We start from the raw sequence: 14,151 nt of genomic DNA on the forward strand, positions 1-14,151 counted from the left end.
GACTCCTTCCCTAAAAAAAGCTGGGATAACAACTATAAAAAGAAACCCTCAGAACAGACAGTTGAGGTAGGCAGAGAAAAAGAAACCCCAGTTCCACAAGGAGGCAGCAGCAAAAACTTGACAGCTCCTTTGGAGAGAAACTTAACTATTCCTGGGCAACTTCTTGGCTAAGAGTATTCCAGACCTGCTTCCCACAAATGCTCCCCAGCCTAAAGCAAAAAGCACCACCATTCTGAGTCATGTGACCTGATTTGAAAACATTTTATTACATAATCTTCTCATGGCACCATCAGGAGTAACAAAAAACGTTATTCCCAGTTTCTAAACCACATCCTGAAAAATATACATTTGTATTTATATATTTATACCAATACTCCACTCCGATTCCGTAATTCCACCACCTATTGTAGGTCTTTGCTTAAAGCAGGAAACTATTCTCTTAGGTAAGAAAATATATATAGAAGCTAAATAAAATACAGTTAGTAGGTGGGGATAGCTTGGTTGGAAAGGCAGGGAGGAAAGGTTTAAATCCAGGCTAGGAAGGATGCATCACTGGGTCCATCAGGAGTGGAGAAGGACTGTGTATAAAAAGGCAGCGTCAGGCAGGTGGGCTCTGGTGTCCTGGATCCATTAAGAGATGGCCTTTGCCTCAGGGAGGAAGGCTTCCCAGTACTTTGCCAGCTGCAAAGAGGTGGGAATAGTAAGCAAGTGCCTCCATCTAGTGGCAGAACCTGAGCTTTGGTAGTTCCCAAGTGCCTCAGTCACCCAAAGAAGCTGAAGCAGAGCTCAGGAAACTACTCAACTGAGAATGGGTCCTGGGGCAGATTGGCCAGCCAGCTACACTGCCCTCAGCCCTTCCCAGAATGACAGAAGCATCATTCCTGAGCCCCAAGTGCAAGGGGAATCTCTAAAGACAGCCTGGGTTCTGCCCCACAAGGACCCCTGTGGCGACCAGAGCTTTGTCCAGTTCAATTAGCTTCTCACAATGTGGACAACTGTTCCACATACTGATTGGAGTTGTGACCTTAAGGTTAGATTGTACCACAGTGTGGTCATTTAAAGGATAAGGGGTTACAGAGAAGAGAGAGAAAAGGTTTGCCCTCAAAAGCTAGTTGAAGGATTTGGACAGCAGAGCTGGGTCTTCAAAGGTCCTCTTGGATGGTCCATCATAGAACAACAGGGCCTATTTTAAATTACTGACACTAGCAGGGCCTAGCCCCTCAGAAGCAGAACTAGTGCACCCCATCACCAAAGCCCCAAGTAGGCAGCTGGCCTCTGGAGCAGGTAGCAGACAAAGGTCATACATATGTACATACCTGCTGCTGTGAATACAGAAGTGTCTCCAGGTACTTGATCACGTGGTTTTTGAAGTCCTTGGATTTCTCTTTCTATAGGAAATAGGATTCTACATTGACCTACTGTTTAATGCCTGGTGTGGTGCAGTGGGTTCATGGCTGGACTACAAAGTTGGTTGAACTGCAAGGTTGGTGGTTCAAGCTCTCCAGCTGCTCCTTGGAAAGCCTATACAGGGTTGCTATTGGTCAGAATTGACTCGACAGCATTTAACAACAAGGCCAAGCACACAGGATCCAAAAGGAGAACTAGCAGTTGGAATGGCCTCAATTTCCAGCCTCTGCCAAGGCGAGGGGGTTGGGGGAAGTGCAGCGCATGTGAGAAAGGATAAAGGACTGGTGGGTAAATGGCAGCTGCAAGCTTTGTTTTCTAACTGCTCTGTCTAGCAACAAGTGCAGCAGTCACTGCCTTAGGCATGCACACACGCAGAGGGAAGGTCTCCTCTGTTCACAAAGACAGCCAAGTGACTGGCACCTCTACCTGTCGCTCTACTCAATATAACTGGATAAAATTAACAATATTATTAAAACAGTGAATGCACACTGAGAAATAGGATCTTCTATCTCACCTCAAATCGTATCACTTCTTTCCGAACCACTGTTGAAATCCTTTCAAAGTCTCTTTCATACTGAGCTACCCGAGACTCCCACTGGGAAGAAAGAGGAAAGAAAAGATCACTTAATATTATGGAATCGCCATTAAGCCTTTGTATTTGCATATCAACTGTACACATGAGAGACCAAGTGATCATTATGCCCATCTGTCCCTGTGGGTAAGATCAGGTATCATAAGAGGATTCAGCACATAAATCAGAATCCAACAAAAGGTCACTTTAGGGGCTGGGGCAGAAAGAGGCCCCAGGAAACTTAATTTAGTTCTTACCAGGGGGGCATATCTGAATTAGGTAGGGAGCTTTTCAAAACGACAAAGCCAGGACTCCAGCTCCAGAGGTTCTGATTTGGCAAGTCGGGAGGTGGGGGTGGGGGAGTGAGGAGGGCCAGGCCTCAAAGCTGGCCTGGAGTCATTCTCAGAGGCCTTGTGGGTAGCCACTGCCCTGTAGGCCAGTAAGCCCTTTACCAGCTTTGGGCTTCTGAGCATCTGGGTGGGAAGGAAAGCTGGCAGAATACCCATGCTGGACTGTCTTGGGGGACTCACCTCTGTAATCTCATCCTTGGCCAGCTGCAGCTTGTCAGGCTTGTTGGCCCACAGCAGCCGGGCTTCAGCCTCCCGCTTCTTCTGCAGTATGGCTTGAGCATCCTGCCAACGTTGCCATGTCTTCATGCGCTGGTCAAAAGCAGCCTGTGGAGAGGTGAAGGTAGGGAGCACAAACCAGCCGTTCAGCACCTCCGCTGGCTCTGCCCCAAAGGAGGCTCTCCCAACTGCTGTGCCAAGGAAGGACTGAGCAAGGGCAGGTTCTGCAGCCACATGTTACTGCCCAGCTGGGAGGTTTAATGTCTAAAAGCACAAGCTTGGGTAAGACTCCTCTCCAAGCCTCCAGTGGGCCAGTGCCATGCTGCTTCATGCTGTTCCCAGAGCTGGGTGGCTGGGAGCACAGGAGGTGGCCTGATGCTAGTGCCTCAAACTATGGCTTCTGAACTGCCTCCCTCGGCTCAGTCAGTCCATGAGTCTACACTTTTCCTGAGTATCTGCCATGCATAGGAGCTAAGAACAGAATGGGGAATGAAATATACATGGTCCTTATAATTTAACAGAAGAGGTCAACATTATATCAACAGTTACTAATACATAATCACAGGTGTGCAGTACTGAGCAAACAGGACTTCGCCTAGGAAATACCTAGGAAAGCCAACTGAGAAAACCATCCAAATAGTATACAGGGTTAGCTTAACAGATCTGTAGATAAACTCTTAAAATACTATAGAAACACTTTACTTTCATCCCAACCATAGCCTCAATTGCCCTAGACTACAACAAGACCCCAAGAAGCATCCCAAAGTCTACTTGCTGGGTTTCCCTGTTTCCAGCCCCTTGATCACAATCAACATTTCCAGGGAGGGCAGTTGTTGGACTACGGACCCCTAACCCCATTTTCTTTGATCCATGCTACCTCCTGAAGCACACAAAGCTGTGTGCCTGGGGCTAACTCCCAGCTCTGCTCCATCTGTTCCCCTTCCCTGCAAAAGTTCTCTGTACACTTTCTAGGTTTTCTTAGTGCAGGCCCTTGTCAAAACTTGAACCTTAGGGAGTGCAATGCCACTAAACTCAAGTTCCCCGGATTGCAGCAATTTTTTTACACCTCCATGTGAAAAGATTAGGTAAGGGTGACCTCATTTCCAACTAAGACTGAACCCTAACCAACTGGGCCAACAGTGGTCCAGCTCCAGGGTCAATGGAGAGCAGAAAAGATCTACGCATCTCTCCAATCCCACCACCAGCTCAAGTCATGAGGGCAGGTGGCAGGTCTCTGAGAAAAGGCCAGCTTGCAGCTCTATGCTGGCCTCCCCCTCAGCCCCATACAGATAGGCTCACCCTAACTCTGGGGGATCTTATCCAAACAGTGCTCCTCTCTGAAAGTTTCCCTTAGCAGTGCCCCTCCAGTCAAAGCAGTCTAACCAGTTCTAAGAATTTCACTGTTGGTATTTTTCAAGCTTCTTATCACTCTGGAGTTAGCAGCAAATCAAACAGCAATGGGAAAGAACTACGCGCAATCTCACAGACTACAGTAAGTAGCTTCCCCGTGGAGGAAACGAGAGCCCTGGGAGCAGCTAAGCTCCCAACACAATGCAGGAGCTCCCTGAAGGGGATATACTGCTAGGTAGGTAGGGGATAGTCCACACATCTTGGTACCAAGCCAAATCAGATGCAGACCCAGACCCTTATAGGGCAGGTGCCAGGTTCCTTCGTGGCTCTTTTCTGTCTTAGGAAGGCCATGCGAGAGCTAATACCACTACCCAGTCAAGCGTTCTTGGCTGCCCTGAGAGGTCATGGGAAACCAGACCACCCTGATTACAAGGTAAAAAGGTGAGGTGCTTGACCTGAAGGGGCAGGCTGCAATTCTGTTACCAATGTGGTCAGCACAGCACATGAAGGGCTCTGGTGACAAAGCTCTCTCAGCCCCCTGGCCACGCTCCTCCATGCAATGCCAAGCCCGTTCCGTGTAGTTACCTGACTGCCCACATTGGAGAGACAAGTGGAAGCCAGCAAGAGCTCTTACCAGGGCAAAGCCGCCGCTTACTGTTAAGGAGGCAAAGACCAAAGGACTGAGGAAGTCACTGCTCCCGGGACCAAATCAGCAGCTCTGTAATAAGCCTTGCTTGAAGAAAGGAGCATAGAGTACAACATCCAGCTTCAACAATAAAGGGAATCTACTTGGACATTCAGAGTGGTCTTTCCTCCCATCACATCTATGAAATTGGCTGTGGGACTCAAAATGACGCAGTAACAACTAGCTAAAGTTAAATGTATTGCTGGTTTACTCCTTTTAAGAGCACAAGACATTATACCTGTTTACAAGCTGTAATAAGATGAAACTTTCTTGTTTGGGGGAGAACAAATGAAAGATAAATCAAGGGGAGGAGGAAGGGGCAAGGAAACAGAAGCTTACACGGACTATGGCCAGCAGGCGAATGTAGTCACTCAGCAGCTCAGCGAGGAGGAAGAAGTCATTGTTGGCCTGTTCCTGGTGGAGCTGCTCAATTTTCTCTTCCACCTCAGCCAGCTGGGAGAGTGCCCGTGACAATGCTGTGTTGTCCTCAGAACTTCCAAGCATGGCTAGACTCTTTGCAAACTGGGCAGTGTTCAGCGCTAGCTCTGGAAGGAAAGACAGCAGAGGCTCCTCTGATCTCACAAGGAAAAGGACAAGTCAGCTGGCACTGCATGTCACATCTAGAAATGCTCCCTTTAGCAATGCCAGGTTCTGCAACCAGTCCCTTTTACCACAGTCAAATGTATTCAGAAGGGAAATGCAGCCTGCTCATAGGGAGCAACATTGAGAGGCATGTGTCTTTTAAGTTTCACTAAGGTAGGCCTACCTGGAAGAAACTTCTCCAGCATTCCTTAACCCAGGGCAAAAGGAATGATTCTTATTTTTACGATTAAGCCCATGATCTGTTTGAGAGAGCAAATGTGTACACTGCATAGTCTTGCATGTCCTAGAGAAGGGCTTGGCAAACTTTTTCTGTAAAGGACTAGACAGTAAATATTTAGCTTTTGTGGGCCACATTTCCACCCACATAACCCATACATTGGCCTCATGCTACTGATTTTCTGCCAGTTTAGAGTTCTGATTATTAGCATATTTAAGGCAGAAAAGGAAAGCATTTAAACATGGCAAACTTCATTAGCTTTTAAGCAAATTATCACTAAGGACAGGTGAAAAGGGTTAAGAGATACAAGGTTCCCGACATTTACATAGTGCTGGATTGACCAAGTAGCTAAGGCATAGGTGATGTCTTTTTGAAATGTAAGCCACCAACTCAAAACATATTAACACGTACCAACTACCCATGTACCAGGTCATGCTGTGTCTGGATGGCTTCTCTGAACCCTTTCCAGCTATAAGAGTGTGATGCCCACACTAGAAGAAGTTGTTTCCTGCCAGGAAATGCAGGGCATATCTTTTTGATCAGAACACCAAGGACCAGGTGGGCTGAGAATTTCAACTTGAATGATTAAGACTGGGGAACAGTATGCTCTTCTGTCTCCAGTTCACTGGAGACATGCAACAATATCCCCCGCTCCAAGTATTTCAGAGGCTGTTACCTTTCCTATGGTTGACTAGAGTCTCTACAACAGCATGCAGTTTCCGTAAGCGCTGCTCCTCACATTCTACCTCCTGGAGCTTCTCCTCAAACCACTGAAACACACAAGCCCAGAGCTTTAGTGGACATTACTCCCATGGATTCAGAGCTCAGTTTTTACCTCACACAAAAAAAGAGTAAATTATTTTTTTTAAAAAGTCTCTACTCTCAGAACTCCTGAGGGTTTCTGACCCATAAGCCTGAGGGTGTAGGAAGTTCTAAGAGGCAGGAAGTTACTCACAATGTCTGATTCATTCATCTTGATAGTCATTTTGCTGACTGCGTCTGTGGCTCTGTTGAACATCTTGAGGAGACCAGCACCACTCAACGTCTGGGTGCCCACAGCACGGGGCAGCTGTAAGACCAAGAAGGCAGGATGGCAAGTTATCTGCTGCCCCTATTTTAGGTTTAGAAGAGTTAGTATCCATCAGATGGCACACCCACAACTTGCCAAAGAAATTATTTGAACTGAAGATTGCTTTCAAAGAAATTAAAAAAAAAAAAAAAGCTAAGAATCAGCACATTTTTTCAGTTAATATTGTTCACAAAGAAAGTTTAGATTGTTAAGTAGCTAATTGACCTTATGTTGAGATTTTCTGCCCACTTAGGCATGAGCTGCTAAAATACCAAACTTTTGTTAAAAACCAAAAGGGATGCTGAAGAGTCTATGTAGCAATCATGGTAAAAACTGGACTTAAGTGCTCTGGACTCGAGGGCAGTGGTTCTCAACTGGGGACCATTTTACCTGCCAGGGGACATTTGATAATACAAACTCACCAGCTGCTCTTCAGGGTCGCTGAGTCGGAACCAATTCAACAGCACTTAACAACAACAGACATTTTTGGTTGTTACAGCTGGGGAGGAGATACCACTAGAATCTAGTAGGTAAAGATGTTAAACATCTACAATGCATATGAGAAAACCCCACAACCACAACAAAAATGCTATCTGGCCCAAAATGTTTGTATACAAAATGACACTGTATACAAACATTGCTCTGAGGCTATGAGGCAGACGTGAAGGGGTACAAAAGAAGAATGGATTTAGAGATGCCCAGAGGATGAATGAAAAGATTTAAAGCTGACAAAGCATTTTTAATTTATTAATTTTCATTTTGGATGGGAAAAAAAACCTCATATACTTATGCTATTTTATTTATTAAAGAAATCTATGTTGTTATTGTTAGGTGCCATCAAATCCATTCTGATCCACAGTACCCTGGGTACATCAGAATGAAGCAATGCTTGGTCCTGAGTCTTCCTCACCATTGTTTCTATGTTTCAGCCCTTTGTTGCAGCCACTGTGTCAATATATGTACTATGTACAAATTAAAGGAAAATAGAACACTGACAAAATGATAGTCCTGCTCTGTCACTTATTTCCTTTGAATTTTCTTTACTTTTAGATAAAACAGTTTTGTTTCTTTTGATCCTTAGTGATGTCTGTGTTTCTACATCTACAACTGCATCCATATGATTTCTTATTTTGCTTTTTATAAGTCTTTTAATATATGCTTCCAAGTACAATAATTTCTATATACTTTCTGGTTTTGGTGAGAATAAGATGTTATATTAATATATTTTACTTATATCCTCAATTGTTAGCAATTGGGTTGACTCCAATATTTCATGAACATGAATAGTCAATAACAGCCTGTGAAAAATTGTCCACGTTAACAAGCACTTTTGCTACATTCCACTGCTATGTTGTTGTTAGGTGTTTTGAGTTGGTTCCAACTCACAGCAACTCTACATGCAACAAAACGAAACACCACCTTTTCCTGTGTGATCTTCACAACTATTAGTTTGAGTCCATTATTGTTGCCATTTTATCAAGTGCACTTCATCGGTGGGCTTCCTCTTTTTCTTTGACCCTCCACTTTACCAAACAAATTTTCTCCAAAGAACGGCCTTCTTGACAAAATGTCTTAAGTATGAGACAAAGTCTTGCCATTGTTGCTTCTAAGGAACAATTCAGATGTAATTCTTCCAAAACAGAATTGTTCATTCTTCTGCCATCCACAGTACTTTCAATATTTCATACTGAAGACTATAGTCTTTGATCTTCACCAGTAAGTATTTCAAGTCCTCTTCACAAGCAAGATTATCTAATCTTCATATTGAAGATTGTTGATGAATCTTCCTCAAATCCTGATACCATGTTCTTCATATAATTCAGCTTCTTGGAGTAGTTGCTCAGCAAACAGATTGACTAAATATGGTGAGAGGATACAATCCTGGTGCACACCTTTCTGATTTTAACCCATTTAGTATCCCTTTGTTCTGTTAGAACTACTGCCTCTTAGTTTATGTACAGGTTCCTCAGGAGCAAAATTAAGTGTTCTAGAATTCCCATTCTTTGCAGTGTTACCTAGTTTGTTATGATCCACACAGTTGAATGCCTTTGCATAGTCAATAAAACACAAATAAACATCTTTCTGGTATTCTCTGCTTTCAGTCAAGATCCTTCTGATGTCAGTAATGATATCCCAAGAGGATGTGGACATCCTCTTCTGAATCTAGCTTTCTGGCAGTTCCGTAGATGTATTCCTACAACTGATTTTGAATTTTTAGCAAAATTTTACTTGTACGTGATATCAGTGATATTGTTAGATGATTCCACACCACCTTTCTTTGGAATGAGGTACAATTATGATCTCTTCCTATCGGTTGGCCAGGCAGCTGTCTTCTAGCCATAGTCTGTGGTAATTAGTTTTTAACCAATGTCCTTCACTCCGGGCACAAATATAGGTAACGTGAGTCAAGCAGTAATCTAACAAAGACATGCCAAGGACTTGCTAAATGGATCACTGTGTTGACTCCAGTAAGACAAAGCTAGGTCGCAATCTGACCTCTACAATATGTTTTTTTACTTCCTTTTTTGGCAAGGAGCTTCTTTCATTTCAAAGGCTGAAAAAATAGTTGTTACTCTTGGCAAAGCTCATGAACTAGAATATCATCTGGTAATAGGCTATAATCATATTACGTGCTCAAATATTTGTTGCGTGAACTAGTTTCATTTCACTAAGAGCAAAGAAATATTATGAAATTTAGTTTTAGTGTAATACCAACCTCTTCTTTTTCCAAAAACTCTCTGACATCAGGGTCCTGTAGCATGGTAGGATGATTCACAATCCTTTGAAGGTACCTGAAGGGGAAGCAGTTGTCATCTGGCTAGTCAATCTGGCTTCAGAAGGTTTTGAGTATCAGACAGTTCTGGTGGGGACACTATGTTTTTCATTACTTTAAAATGTCCTCAGGAGTGCAACAGTTAAAGGTAACCAAGGTAAATACTATTATACACATAATCCGGTATAGGAGCCCTGGTAGCATAGTGGATTATGAGTTGGGCTGTTAACTGCAAGGTCAGCAGTTTGAATCTACCAGTTGCTCCATGGAAGAAAGATGAGGCTTTCTGCTGCTGTAAAGATTTATAGGCGTGGAAACCCTTTATAGGGTCATGATGAGTCAGAACCGACTCCATGACACATCACCAACCAACCACCAACACACTCCTGAAATAACAGTGATCTGGGGTAGAGAATATGGATAGACCTGCAGGTTGAATGGGATGTGGGAGGGAGAGTGGGAGTATACTCATAAATATATATAAGCGTGAGAAGGGATTTTTGCACATGGCTGCAAACATAGCCATCAATGTGGTGAAACATATAGGGGCAAAGCTAGGAAAACTTCTTAAGCCATTACCAAACACCATAAGCAAATGAATTGTGGACCTGGGGGCTCAAGACCATAGTTTCCAAGGACACTAAGAGTCAACTGGCATAACTTAGCCCACATAGACAGTGTTCTTTATCCTATGTTGATGAATAGCCATAGGATCTTAAAAGCTCACGAATGTCCATCTAAGATACAATTACTAGTCTCTCCCTGTCCAGAGGAAAGAAGAGTGATGAAAATTGAACTTGCTTGGAAACCATTAATCCAGTGGACTAATGGAGTACAAGAACATCAGTCTCCAGGATCTTGACACCTGAAGAACAGATTGTGCATAGCTACCATTATGGATAGAGTGGGAGAATATATGGAACAAAACTTGAAATCAAAAAAGGTCATGCTTACTGGTCAGATAGATTGGTAGAAGTGAGATTACAACTCTTGGTCACTCTTTAGCTCTGGAACTTTACTCACCCAGGTGGTTCAATGCTCAGCTAAGCAACAGATAGGTACATGTGGGGGGACATTCAGAGAAGGGGCAACAACACTAGTGAGGAACACAAACCATAAACTGGTCAATTATCTAGAGGAAACAATCTAGAGGTCCACCAATTTGAGATAAACAGGGCAGCATCTACCCAAGGACACAATTCAGAAAGTTTGGGAAAGAAAGGAATGGAAATAAAAACCACAGGAGGAAGTGGGATAAGTGAGGTTACATTAAGGGGATTGTAATCACTGAGATGGAAAAAGTGTAGGATTTGTTGAATGTAAAATTGATGATCTGCTCTGTAAAACTTTACTCGATTCACAATAAATAAAAAGATAAGGTACTTAATTAAGAAAGACTCTGGAGCCACATTCAGGTTCATGTTCTCCACATTTCCCAAAGGGGATAGAAAAATAACGGATCAGAGGGAGACCAGAGAGTAATTCATATCTGATTGTCTAAGAAGGAGAATGTAAGTGTCTGCTCACTGAAGATAAAGGAAAAACAGACAGATGATCTGTTCCTAAGGTGGGAAGGTTAAGTGACTTAGAAAAGAGGTAGGAGAGCTGCATCTCCAGTAACTTGAGTGTCTTAAAATGAAGTCTCAGCTCCTCATCTGCTCTTACGTCATTCAGAGAAATGGCTACAGTTCAGGACACTTAACCTTTCTAGAGCAGCCCTTCGTTTTTCAAGAAATTCTGCAGAAGAAGAATCTTCTTTCCCAACTTTCACTTTTGTCATTCCTGGAATGAAATGGAAAAAAAAAGTAAAAATAACCATGAAAATGTTATTAAAAACAATAAGGGCAATACTATAAAACACAATCTACCCTATTAAAAAATGGGTAAAGGACTTAAGTGGGCATTTCATCAAAGATATACAAATGGCTAACAAACACATGAAAAAGTGCTCAACTGCTCAACATTAGTTGTTACTGTTGTGTGCTGTCAAGTTGGTTTTGACTCACTCACAGTGACCCTGTTTATGGTTTCTGATGAATGGCTGATGGGTTTGAACCACTGACCCTGCGGTTAGCAGACCAGTGCTAATCCTATAGCGCTATACCAGGACCCTCATTAGCAATGGTTTTTGTTGTTGTTTAGTGTCATCGAGTCGGTTCCAATTCATAGCAACCTATATAGGATTTCTGAGGAGTGGCTGGTGAATCTGAACTACCAATTTTTCAGTTCAAATTGGCCTTGCAGTCCAGTGCTTTATTCCATAGCACCACACCAGGACTCAATTAGCATTTGGTGGTGGTTGGTGGTTATGTGCTGTGGAGTCGGTTCCCACATCCCGTTCAACCTGCAGGTCTATCCATGTTCTCATAGCGAACCCTGTACAGGGTTTCCGAGGCTGTAAATCTTTACAGGAGCAGAAAGCCTCAACTTTCTCCTGTGGAACAGCTGGTAGTTTGGAACTGCTGACTTTAAGGTTCACAGCCCGATTTGTAACCACTATGCTACCAGAGAAGTGCAAATCAAAACTACAATTAGATACTAATTTCATCATTACTAGGTGTTGCTCTGTGGGTTAATGCACTCGACTGCAAAGTTAATTTGAACTGCAAGGTCTGCCAGTTCAAGTGCACCAGTCGTTCCTCAGAAACCCTAAAGAGGGTCGTTATGAGTCAGAACTGAGTGGATGGCACTTAACAATAATTACAAAGAATGACTATGATTAAAAAGAAAAAAACGTAATGGTAAGGATGTAAACAAATTGAAACTCTTTCTCATCCATTGTTGGTAAACAAAATGGTACAGTTGCTGTGGAAAACAATTTGATGATTCCTCAAAATGTTAAGCAGTTTTATATAACAGAACTATTATATGAATAATTCTACTCCTATGTATATACACAAGAGACTTGAAAGCAAGAATGCAAGCAAAACTTGTATACCAATGTTCATTGCAGCACAATAGCCAAAAGATGGAAACAATCTACAGGTCCACCAACAGATGAATGCATAAAGAAACTGTGGTACATACATACAGTGGAAATAAAAGCATGAAGAGAAATAAAGTCCTGATAGATGCTACAACATGAAAATTCTATGCTGACTGAAAGATGAAAGCAGCCACAAAAAGACAAATACTGTATAACTCCACTTATTTGAAATATCTACACAAGGCAAATAAAAAAAGTTTATTAGTGGTTACCAGACACACAAGGCATTGAGAAAAAGGGAGTTACTGCTTCAGTGATGCTGCGGTTTTGTTAATGGGGATGGAATAATTTGGACTGATAGCAGTGATAATTGTACCACAAGATGACCATAATCTATTTCACTGAATTGTACATGTAAACAAATGTTGAATTGGCAAATGCTTTGTTACACACACACACACACACACACACACACATTTGCTACAATTAAAAACAAAACAAAATCAACAAATCAGATCGTAAGGTCCCTTCTGTCATAAGTGAGCAGGAACATATAACTGAAGGTGATGGAAAGGTCTCCCACCCACCCATACAATTTAGTACACTTCAACCTGGAGGGAACAGCAGTTATTTAAGACTCCTGGATATAAACTAAAAACAAACAAAAGACTCTGGGGCTGAAACCAGAGCTCCCTATTGCATCTGTGGAAAGAGAACATGTCAAACATACTATTTCTCTAGATGTCAAGTAATTTATAGGAAAACACTAGATATATTTCTTTTTCTTTGTCCTAACCACAAGAATTTTGCACTGTTAATAACCTTACCTATTAGACTCTTCTCTGGCGGAGGAGGGACAATGAAGCCATTATGAGAATGTTTCTCCGAAAGCTTCTCATAAAGACCCAGAAAATCACTAAATCTTCTTTTCACAGAAAACTGTTTACTTCTGAACATTGGTAAGCTCGTCTGGGAACAACAACAAAAAAAAACAAAACACAAAACACAAGGCAAATTCAGTCCATATAGGGGATGAATGAGTATCTTGAAAACCATCAGGTTGATATCAAAGGAGTACTTCTCCCAGGTCTCTGCCCTTTAGCTGCTTGTCAAATCACTTTCTCCAAGGCCAAGCTTCTCCAACTTTTTTGAGCTAGTTTCTTTTGATAATCTGGGGAAGCCTATGAAGCCCTTCTCAAAATGATTTTAAATGCATAAAATAAAAATAGATAGGATTTCAAAGATAACCTATTAAATTCAAATACAGTTTTACCTGAACTCTTGCACTAAGAAAAGATGTCGAATTCCACCTTGATACAAGAATTCTTTGGTCACTTATAACTCATTCATCCAGTACTGACCCATTATTAGCAGCTGAAATCAGACCAGGCAAACCAAAGCAAAGACAGTCTAAATAGTGCTTCTAAGGGGAAATCACATGAAATGTCTAATCAACCTCTAAAGTGTCAGTGGAGCTAGAATCAAAGGAAGCAGGCCAATAAGTAGTAGAGAGATAATACCAAGGACACTTCTAGTAAAAAGACTAGGGCTATATCATAATGAGACATCATTGTATATTCATCAGATAGGCATAGCTGAAGAAAGTTGGCCTTACCAAATTTTGGCACGGAAGTGAATCAATAGAAACTTATATGCCAATGAACATATAAATTGGTGCAAATACTTTAGAAAATAGTTTGCATTCCTTATGAATTCCAACATTTGTACTATCTATGACCCAAAGAAACTACTCTTGGTTGTTATATACCCTTGAGAAACTTTTCCATGAGTGTATTAGGAGACATGAGCACAAATGTTCTTAGCTAATAATTACAAAAACTGGAAAGAAGCCAAATGTTCAAAGAAGGAAATGCATAAATACATTTGGTATATTCATACAACCACAAATGCTCACAACATGGATGGGTCTGAGAAAACAATGCCAAGTGAAGAAAATGATCTATCTATCTATACATACACATGT

At 42.0% G+C, this 14,151-nt stretch overlaps 1 protein-coding gene across 2 annotated transcripts in view; it reads right to left on the reverse strand.

Moving 5' to 3' along the window:
* Nucleotides 1-630: 630 nt before the first annotated feature.
* SNX1 (sorting nexin 1) overlaps nucleotides 631-14,151 on the reverse strand; it is a 46,828-nt gene continuing 33,307 nt past the window's right edge. For both annotated transcript variants that reach the window (XM_006831548.1, XM_006831547.1), the window contains 10 exons: nucleotides 12,995-13,136; nucleotides 10,945-11,023; nucleotides 9,185-9,260; nucleotides 6,355-6,468; nucleotides 6,076-6,169; nucleotides 4,919-5,124; nucleotides 2,509-2,652; nucleotides 1,922-2,002; nucleotides 1,317-1,388; nucleotides 631-681 (listed from right to left, as the gene is read on the reverse strand). In XM_006831548.1, coding sequence (XP_006831611.1) covers nucleotides 631-681; nucleotides 1,317-1,388; nucleotides 1,922-2,002; nucleotides 2,509-2,652; nucleotides 4,919-5,124; nucleotides 6,076-6,169; nucleotides 6,355-6,468; nucleotides 9,185-9,260; nucleotides 10,945-11,023; nucleotides 12,995-13,136 — 1,059 coding nt within the window. The remainder of the gene's footprint in view (nucleotides 682-1,316; nucleotides 1,389-1,921; nucleotides 2,003-2,508; nucleotides 2,653-4,918; nucleotides 5,125-6,075; nucleotides 6,170-6,354; nucleotides 6,469-9,184; nucleotides 9,261-10,944; nucleotides 11,024-12,994; nucleotides 13,137-14,151) is intronic.

The sequence above is a fragment of the Chrysochloris asiatica genome, unplaced genomic scaffold (genome assembly GCF_000296735.1).
Source record: "Chrysochloris asiatica unplaced genomic scaffold, ChrAsi1.0 scaffold00004, whole genome shotgun sequence".
In the NCBI taxonomy this organism is placed as follows: Eukaryota; Metazoa; Chordata; class Mammalia; order Afrosoricida; family Chrysochloridae; genus Chrysochloris; species Chrysochloris asiatica.